Source organism: Rhamphochromis sp. 'chilingali' (genome assembly GCF_963969265.1).
Source record: "Rhamphochromis sp. 'chilingali' genome assembly, chromosome: 2".
NCBI lineage: Eukaryota > Metazoa > Chordata > Actinopteri > Cichliformes > Cichlidae > Rhamphochromis > Rhamphochromis sp. 'chilingali'.
Window position 1 is genome coordinate 9,148,489 of NC_137930.1, and position 10,413 is coordinate 9,158,901.

The following is a 10,413-nucleotide window of genomic DNA, read 5'->3' on the forward strand; positions in this document are numbered from 1 at the left end:
GAAAACTTCTTTTTTTTATCAGCTGAAAGAAATAGGAACATTTTAAAAAGTGATCACAATAAAGTACAAAAAAGAACTTGGCTACACAGGAGCTCTACATTACCTTTCACAGCATATCACAGACTGTCTGGCTATTTAAACTGTTGTATAAACTACTGAATTTCACATCCTCTACTGCCAAAGGTTTTTCTTTTAGGTAAAATTTTTTACCTAACTTAAGTCACTCATATTGCTAATTAATATTTGTTCCCATCAAGACAAACATTAAAGTTCATAGAGGAAGGTGTAGTGTAACATGTTAAGAGATCACTAATGTCAGCTCACACAACAACATTAAAAATGTGAAAGTCTTTTTTTTTTTTAATTATATTGTTATATTATCATAACCACTGCATTATTATTTTGTTTCCACCAAGTATTTGTGGATAAAGTGAAATGCACTTAAAAAAGAAATGAAAATACACTTGTTGAAAGGACATTTTGCAGACTACCCAATTTGAATTTGCTTCATCTGAGTCTGGGCCAAGTTGAGAATATTCGTATTATAAATATTCAGAAAGAACTAACTCAAAATTCTCTTTCTTTACACAGCTTTTTAGACAAAAACAACACTTTCTAAAAGCTAAATTCATTTAGAAATGTGCTTGTTTTGATCATTACATAATTAATATTACAGTATTTATGATGTTTTAAATGGTAATAATTATTGCTCATCATAATTCATAATTTCTGGCTCTCAGATTGTATTAGAAAGTTACAGTGGCATACAGCAATGCGACTGACATGCTCTATGGCTCTGACCTGAGAATGTTGAGATAAACGGTCTCACAGATTGCACCTCAGATTATTTCATTTTACGCAACAGAACTTGGGAGATGCCATTATAACATTAAATTTAGATTTCACAAAGGCTTGTTACAGCTTAAATTAATAAATTTTACACTGATAAATGTAACAAAAAACACAAGTTCTGAAACAAGAATTCACAATTTCAATTCTTTCAAAGAAGCATGTCCAACGGTGCATACTCAAGGGGTGTACAGATCTGTAAGTGTTTAATGGCTTACTTATATATACAATACTGTTGTTGTAGTGTTTTCTATAGGAACACATAGTTAGTGCCATGGTGGTGACAGAAGCAGAGAATTCCAGAGACAGTCTGTAGCACATATCCAACAGTGCAATACGTCCAGAAAAAAAGTGTTCTGCAACAGAGGGACTGAAAACTCAACCATTACGAGCTGTAAGGGAAATCTACACACTTATTAAAAACACATCTCACATCTGTACATACTGCCGTCATGAACAATGCAGAAAACAAATGATGCACTGATACATATTTGCTACAATAAGCAATAAAGATTTACAAGAAGTGAAGTGACACTCTCTCACACTCTATCTGTAGTGGAAGACACATGGTCATTTGGTTGAATTTCATCAAACTACACGATAATCCTCCATTCTGTCCAGTGTGGCTGCAAATTGAGTCTCTTAAAGAAGCATGGCAAACTCTGCATCCCTCTAAAATTCTTTCTCATGCCTTTCATAGTCACATTAGTAAGCGATACCAGCGGTCTAAGGAGATGACCAAATAATTGAAGCATCCTTAGTTAAAGTCTGACTGGAGATATTTTACATGTCTTTCCTCTGTCATTTATATTTACCACCTTTCATCAGTTATTGGATTCAATCAAAAGTGAAAGTACATACACTACCAGTCAAAAGTTTGGACACACCTTCTCGTTCAATGGTTTTTCTTTATTTTCATGAACATTTACATTGTAGATTCTTGCTGAGGGCACCATAACTGTGAATGAACACATGTAGAATTATGTAGTAAACAAAAATGTGTGAAATGACTCAAAAGATGTTTTATACTTTAGAATCTTCAAAATAGCCACCTTTTGCTTTGATTACTGCTTTGCACACACTTGGCATTCTCTCGATGAGCTTCATGAGGTCGTCACCTGAAATGGTTTTCCAACAGTCTTGAAGAAGTTCCCAGAGATGCTGAGCACTTGTTGGCCCTTTGCCTTCACTCTCATCCCAAATGATCTTGGGTTTAGGTCAGGTGACTGTGGAGGCCAGGCCATCTGCACTCCATCACTCTCCTTCTTGGTCAAATAGCCCTTGTGCAACCTGGAGGTGTGTTTGGGGTCCTTGTAATGTTTTCAAAAATAAATGATTGTTCAACTAAACACAAACCAGATGAGATGGCGTGTTGCTGCAGGATGCTGTGGTAGCCATGCTGGTTCAGTGTGCCTTCAACGTCACCAGGAAAGCAGCCCCACACAAAGACACGGCGAGTGGAATCAAAGATCTCAAATTTGGACTCATCAGACCAAAGCACAGATTTCAACGGGTCTAATGTCCATTCCTTGTGTTTCTTGGCCCAAACAAATGTCTTCTGCTTGTTACTTTTCCTTAGTATTGGTTTCTTAGCTATTTGACCATAAAAGCCTAATTTGAACATAGATGTTCTGCTACTGGGACTGTTGTGTGGCATTTATCTGGGCTCTAATCTGAGGTGCTGTTAACTTGCATCAACTTATCCTCAGCAGCAAAGGTCATTTCCTGGGGCAGTCCTCATGCGAGCCAGTTTCATAGTAGTGCTTAGTGATTTTTGCGGCTTCACTTGGGCACGTATTGGAAGTTTTAGCAATTTTCCATCTGACTGACTTTCAGTTCTTAAATTAATGATGGACTGTTGTTTCTCTTTACTTAGCTGATTGGTTCTTGCCATAATATGAATTCTAACAGTTGGGCTCTCAGCTGTGTACCAACCTGACTTCTGCACAACACAACTCGTCCTATAATGTGGAAAGTTGTAAAAATAAAGAAAAACCATTAAATCAGAAGGTGTGTCAAAACGATTAAATGGTAGTGTAAGCACTGATAATTATTATATTTGTGAATCAGAGGAAGAAAAAAAAAACCTCTTAAAAGCACATGGCATATCTTATATTACGACAAACTTCAAGTGGCATGTTTTTTTTGTTTTTAATTGATTTACTTACATTACTGTAAATTAGAGCGTGGAAATCATATTGACATCTAAACCAACAGTACTACATCAATAAATAAATACGTAAATAAATGTGCAACATACAATAACGTTATATTGTTAATTTGACAACTCCAAATGCAGTTCCTTAATGTCAAACAAACAAGAACAGTCACAGTAAAACTATTGTACTGATGTCAACGGTGCATTTTAAAGCTGATACTGTATGTGATATGTGCTTTCTCAGCTATAAGCTGGTATAATAGTGTGTATCCAACCATTACAAACACACAACAATGCCAATAAAAATTGTCAATAAATAGGTCTATCAGTTATTGCTAAATTTATATAATTCAATTTTTTAACCTCAAAAACCTCATAATGCTAAGCATACAGAACAAGGTAAACCTCCCAACTAATAATAGAACAAGATTATCATCAGACTGTCTCCTTAAAGAACTGTTTATAATCATAGTAGAAAGAAACAAGTCTAGAAATAGCACCTAAATACCCCAGAGGATGAAACACATCTAAAAAAGTTTCACTGTGCTTTCATGTCTTGTTTCTGGTAAACACACGCTCCCCTCGTAGGTTGAGGTGCTGCAGTTGGTACTGTAGCACTTCAGTGTCTGATGACTCTTTGATACTTATTTTGTCCAGATTAAGGTAGTCAAGAGACTTGGACTGGGCACCTTTACTTTTAAGCAAACAGAGTGGTAGTGGAGCATGCAGAGCCCTCCCAGACTCGCCGTGGGCCAGAGATCTGAGGAAGGTGTCGCTCGAACTGGGCATACGCCTTCGTCTTCGTCCATTAGTAGCAGGAATGTCGTATGGTTGGTAGTACCGGCCTTTGGCTTTGAAAATACGTGAAGACCGGTGGATGCCCAGGTCCACAGACTTAGGGACAGTGCTCTTGATGGAGCTGGACACTGCATCTGATACACGGGCCTTCTCAGGATTACCTTCTGACCACTTGTGGGCCAGTTTGAGCAGCTCCTCACCAGTGGTGAAGCCCACCAAATAGTTTGAGTCCATGTGGAGAATCTGGTATCCTGCAACAGTACCTCTGATTGGTGAACATGGGGTGCTGGCACAGCGAGGTCTCTCTGCTTCTGGTTTCAATGTGGCTTTGATGTCAGTTGTAGGAAGAATGGAGACACGTGTCCTGGATACTCCACTTATATCCATTTCCATCGTTACAGATATCCTGACTGATCAAAAGGTTAAAAAAAGAAAGAAAAAAAATATCAGCCATGAGAATTGACACACACACACACACACACACACACACACACACACACACACACACACACACACACACACACACACACACACCACTTTATTTTTTATAAAGCATAAAACAACAGAGCTGACCAAGGTGCTGTACAATAACATCAAACAGAGGGTGGACATAGCTGGTGGTGGGAAGTTGGCCGGTCCCAGCACCAAGAAGGAGGCTCCAGGCACATCACCACTGAGAATATTGTACTATATCTACCCTCATTAGTATTTACATTTTCCAAAAAATTGATGCCTTCACTTAGATTTAATCTATTAGAAATATGTAAAAGTGGGCAAAGATTTGTGCAAGCAGCCAAGTTGACTTGCTGTCTTGAATACAGCGGGTGAGCTGACAATTGCCATTCATGGCAGCTTGAAGTTGCTCTATAGCACCGGCCCTATCCAGATCAGTCAAACATGGCATGCTTGAAGCAGACACCAACTGGCGATTGTAGCAGGTGCTGACAATCAGCTAGCTCCCATGCTCCCTGTTTCTCATGAAAATGCAACAAAATGTCGACAATTGGAGGAAAAAGAAGAGAAGAAAAGAGTTGAGAAGAAAATAAACAAATAGTTATTTTGTCATATATTTTAAATACACTAATAATATTCTGGTTATATGCTAATAACAACAGCTGCCATCCTTTCAACAAAGAATATAAATGGTTGCCAGGTGCCATACAATTTTCCAACAAACAAACAAAATAAAATCAGAAAAAAGAATCACTTTCCCTCTGATAAACAGTTTCCTTACATTCTGACATCACACGAAAGTTTAATTGGCTAAGTGTCATAATCCAATGCCAGCTACCAGCATCAAAAACGCAGTATCGCCACTTCTAATACCTGTCGACTGATTGGCGTGTATTAGACTCCTTTCACAAAGTTTTACAATTTATGATTCTCTTATACATTCTCATTAGGTTCTCAATGGCCCCACTTTGACAGTTACCACCATTGTTAAGGAGCATGTTAAACACAGTACACTTGTGCAAATTAATTACATGCAATGTGGTCAATGTGGTATGTTGTCGGTGTTTCCCTTCTTTGTTGTGATCAGGGTCATTATTCAAAAAGTAATCAATACATATGTTACACATAACGCTTTTCTTAAAAGTCATGCAGTATCTTACTTGTTATACTATAACAAGTATAAAATAAAATGGCCTGCAAAATGACCTCCAGCAGGCCATTGGTGTGAAACACAAATTCTTTGCGTTGATGCTTCGTTTAAGGCACGGCTCTGTAACCATGGGAAGGCAAAAGCGAGCGTTTTAGCCACATTTGCGACTAAAAACAGACGAGCAATAGAAACGTATCTAAGAGCAGTGTGTGACTAAAAGGTTTGGCAACATTAAGCCCACACAGCCCCCAGTTTTAAACAGAAACACTGATAACGCAACAGCAGCAGTGATGATGACACAGGCACAGTTTAACGTGAAGCTGGAGTCCATTTACACACACAATACACAAGAGCAAAAAGGCAGAGCCATTACCAAGAGCGCAGAGTGAAAGAAAATGTGTTTCTAACATCCAAAACAGCATCCATCCTTTGGAGAAAGCTTTGTTTTAATTACAATTAAAGCATTTACTTTGAAAAAACCTCCAGAAGTTGTATTAAAATATCCAGACAAATGTTTTTGTTTTTTGGACAAATGAAACAGATGATGAATGAAAAAAAAAAAACCATTGCAGTTTCTAAAATGGAAGCCAATGAGCAGTTCATTTTGAAAGACCTGTATTTTTTCTCTTTTGACTACATATATTTGCTCATTAATAAGACAAAAGCATTTTTTTTATCTGATTACTCAAAGAATCAATGAAATAATCAATAGATTAATCAGTTACTGAAACAATCCTGTGTGAATGTCTCAGACCAAACAATCACAGACTCCATGAGGGTCGTCCTGAGTTCAGTGCCTGGCACTGTGAAGCCAGACTGTTATTTACCATAGAATACCAGAATTGGTAAGGTGTCAGGTGTGTGTGTGCGTGTGTGTGTGTGTGTAATGTACTCAGCTCTGAGGGACACATTATCCTGTCAGCTACTAAAGGGAAAGTTAGCCATCTGATCAGATGCATGGCATGACTTTGCCGTAATCTCTACTAATGTATACATGAAACATAAACATTGCTCTATGTAAGCCATTAAGCAGCATGAACAAAGAGACACTAAATCAGGTTAAAGCTAACCTGCAAGACCACCGTGATACAAGGCAAAAATAGTGTACATTAAAAGTATTATTATTATCATTATTATTATCATTATTATTATTATTATAAAGGATTAGTTATTAGTGACTTGAAATTAGGGACAAGCTTGTACTGCTAGATCAGCTATTGCATATAGCATATAAGCTATCTCATGGTAAAGAGCTGCAACTCATCTTACAAACTCACCAGATTAATCAGGTAATGGCATTTACCAGTCCTTTTGGGGTCTAGCAGCCTAGCTATATTAATATTTCTTCCACTTGAAAAAGCAGCCCTAGTTGTAGCTTGAATTTATTTAATGCTTGAAGAAAAATGATGCAATGTTCCATCCTAAGCTAAGCTTGCAAAAATGCAGTAAACTGTTCAGTATAAAAGGTCAATAATTACTGAAGAATAACAGATGACCACTCAGAAAAGAAAAAAAAACATGCTGCTAACTTGCAGAGGAAACAGCAATCTTATAGTTCAGTGAAAAGGGGCCTTAAAGGGAGGAAAGCCAATACCGGGAGCAATACTGTAAAAAAAAAAAAAAAAAACAACCCAGAAAATCAGTCATGAATTTGTGTGAATAAAGCGTGCTGGCGATTTTTTCTTTCCATGAAACAATTATAAACCAAGATATTTTATGTGTCCAGACTTTAATTTTAAAGAGAAATTGAACTATTTAGACACAGAGGACCCGCACCCATAAAAATAGGACTAATAGCCGCAGCGCCTGCAAGCGCAATGGCGAAGCTAGTCGTGCCATACGAAGGAAGCCTGGAAAAGCAGCAGCAACGACAAGCATTGTTATTATACCAGTGCTACTGGCTTCACACCAACACACGTACATCTCAAGCGTGATATAATTGATAACCTTAATATTAATGTCGTATTTTCGAAGGAAGTGAGATAGCGCAGGTGGAAGAAATGGCTGTTACACCCAACGACAGGCCTGACTCATTCTGTTCCTCGCTGAATCAGATGGCTCACCGCGCTAGTGAGAGCAAAAACCTCTTACATACAAAACGTTAGTACACTGAACACACATTATCTACATTTCTGTAGAAACGCGACGTATCGCAGCGTTTTAAACACTGGCTCAGCACCGCACTTGAAACACACCGATGCTGAGCACTGAACTGTCGTTATATGGCCTGAGAAGCTAGTTCATCATCAGTAATGTTCACCGGAGATTTTCTGGCTTCATAGCCTATTAACCGAAAGCAGAAGGAAAAATAAATACTACTAATGATAATAATAAGAAAGAAGGAAGGAATTATAACACGAACCCTTGAAATCTCCGCACTCCGTTATCTCACGCCCGTGCTCGTCAACAGCAACAGGAACACTTCCTGTCTTCTTCTTCTTCTTCTTTTTTCCAGGAAGAAGAAAGCAAAGGATGACAAGGCTGAAATTTACACACCTGTGTAATTACGAGCAAAATCAAATTCAGTGAAATGTAATTACATCAATTATTCCCAACGAAACATTTTCATGAACAAATTCAAAAAATACGAGCTTAAAAAAGGAAGCATTTTGATAGTAAATTGAACTACAAAAGTTACTTCTTTTTATTGCTGGAAAATAAAAAGGAGTGCGTCTTTTTTTTAGGAACTAGATGCAGCAATTTATTGACACATATTCAAACATACATAGAAATGCAGCAGCACATAAGGCAAAGGCAGAGTTCGTGCCATTCTGACAAGCCTGAAGTAAAGATTTAGCACAACCGACTTTGATTACTCTTTAACACAGCCTTAACTCTCTTTGGCAGCTCTCTTCTTTAAGTAGGATTCAGGAGTAGTTGTAGGCATCTTGAATGACATTAAAAAGCTGCTGTTCAGCTGCTGTAGATGGTGTTTTGTTTAGTTTGGGTTTTTTTAGGTTTACTACTTCTTTATCTTTTACTTGTCCAGTTTCCTCAAAATATCTAACTACACTGTAAACATCACTGGGTAATAGAGCTTTGTGAATCACTTTGTTGGTGCAAAAATATTGTTTTATGCTGGTCAAACTGTGTTATCATTTGCATATACTCTACATTCAGTTAATGAAATGGAAACAAGCTATGTGTATTTGTGACATGCTGCTAGTAACAAAAAGTAAAGGCATTTAAAAAAAAATGTTGTTATTTGTCAGATAAAGACGGACAAAATGGTGGTAGACGGACAGAAGAAAACGGCCGTAGTGATAGATGTACCGATTCCGAATGACAGCAACATCAGGAAGAAGGAACACGAGAAGCTGGAGAAGTACCAAGATCTCAGAGAAGAGCTCGAGAAGATGTGGAGGGTGAAGGTAACAGTGGTTCCAGTTGTAATCAGAGCACTAGGTGCAGTGATTCCCAAGCTATGTGAGTGGCTCCAACAGATCCCAGGAACACCATCCGAGATCTCTGTCCAGAAGAGCGCAGTCCTAGGAACAGCAGAGATACTGCGCAGGACCCTCAAGCTCCCAGGCCTCTGGCAGAGGACCCGAGCTTGAAGGATAGACCATCCGCAGGGCTGAGAGGAGAATATATGTATGTAATGTGAGGGTTCACTATGTGGTTTGGAATCTCTCTGAACGATTAGAAACAGCAAGATGGAAATTGATAACTTTCTTAGCAGCCTCTTTACTCTCAGCACACAGCAACAACAACCAAACACTTCCTGTGTATAGCCTTCATGAATACTGCACTGGCCACTCAAAGCCAGGAAAACCTATACTCAGATCAATGCAGGGAAAACAACTAGGTAGATTCAGCACATACTTATTACTGCTTTGAACATGCATGTGTAAAAATTCAGATGCGTAAACATGTAAATAGCAAAGCATGTAACCACTGAATGGGTACATAACTAGCTCTTTAACCCATTTAAACACCTCTTTGTGTATAAAATAACATTTAAATTTACACTTTACATTTATATATATACATATGCGAAACCCTTCCTGGATACAAACCATGTTGGAAATGTCTAAATAACACTAAACAGCTTGTGTGCTGTATCTTGCAAATGTAACACATGAACATTTCACAGCAAATGGAAATTGGGCCTTGAAAAGCTCATCAGGGCTGCAACCCCAGTCTACATCTCTATTCTGTGTCTCACTGTACATCTGTATAGTGAAAATAAAGGCATTCTATTATATTCTATGGATCACACAGGGAATCACCTTTTGATTTCTTCATTGTCTTAACAATTTAGAAATTCTGGATGTTGTTCTTTCTTTCTCCAACACACAGGAGGAAGAGCTGAGCAGCCATTTTCCTTGTGAAAAGTCTTCATGCTACCCACCACTTGAGAAAGAATCCAAGTGAATTACGTTAAACAAAACTGGAAGTCTGATTTTGAGTGCCAATATTAAAATGTTTAACTCCTGGTGCACAATTGTTCCGATGTGCACATTTAGTTATAATAGAAACAATCCTGTGTCTGTGCTGCAATACCAAGCTTATCTGGAATAGATAAATCTGCTGCATGTTGGGTCTCCTTGCCCTTGATAATCCACATCTGTTCACATCAAAAGTGAACTTCTACTTCAATACAATTCTAAAAATCACATCTTCAGCAGCCAACTCAACACATATTTTGGGTCCCTCACTCTAGCAAGCGGTGAGCGCAGCGCATGCCGTGTCCGATGTGAAAGGGCCTTGAAGCAGATTTGGCTTGGCTTGAAGAATGTTGGCCACTTTGGAAGGAATTTACCAGACAACTTCCTCCTAAATATTTTGAAGACTGGCTACCTGGCTTTGAATACAAAGCAATCTGAAATAACAACAACAAGAAATTAATATAGAGCATCTACCAGGCTGTTATAAAAACATTCAGCACTACCAACACTAATAATATTTCATTATTAGTATTGGTAAAAAAAAGATAGCTAATTGGCAATTTTCAGTTATAACATCAGATCCTGAAACTAACTTACATTTCTTGCAATTTGCT

At 38.0% G+C, this 10,413-nt stretch overlaps 1 protein-coding gene across 2 annotated transcripts; it reads right to left on the reverse strand.

The window, feature by feature from the left end:
* Window positions 1–1,059: 1,059 nt before the first annotated feature.
* Window positions 1,060–10,413, reverse strand: macir (macrophage immunometabolism regulator). Of its 2 annotated transcripts, XM_080871233.1 has the most exons (3): window positions 10,397–10,413; window positions 7,771–7,904; window positions 1,060–4,215 (listed from the first exon to the last, which is right to left on the reverse strand). In XM_080871233.1, coding segments are annotated over exons 1-3 (795 nt in total). In that variant the 5' UTR covers window positions 10,399–10,413; the 3' UTR covers window positions 1,060–3,556. The 2 variants fall into 2 exon arrangements, with proteins under 2 accessions (XP_080727359.1, XP_080727360.1); XM_080871234.1 differs by lacking the exon at window positions 10,397–10,413 and having other exon boundaries at window positions 1,062–4,211; window positions 7,771–7,844.

What these genes read in the sequence shown, in the direction of transcription:
- macir (XM_080871233.1), bottom strand. An exon ending in GGAGTGCGGAGATTTCAAGG is followed by an intron (nt 4,216 to 7,770) that starts GTTCGTGTTATA and finishes CCTTTTGATCAG; the next exon opens with TCAGGATATCTGTAACGATG.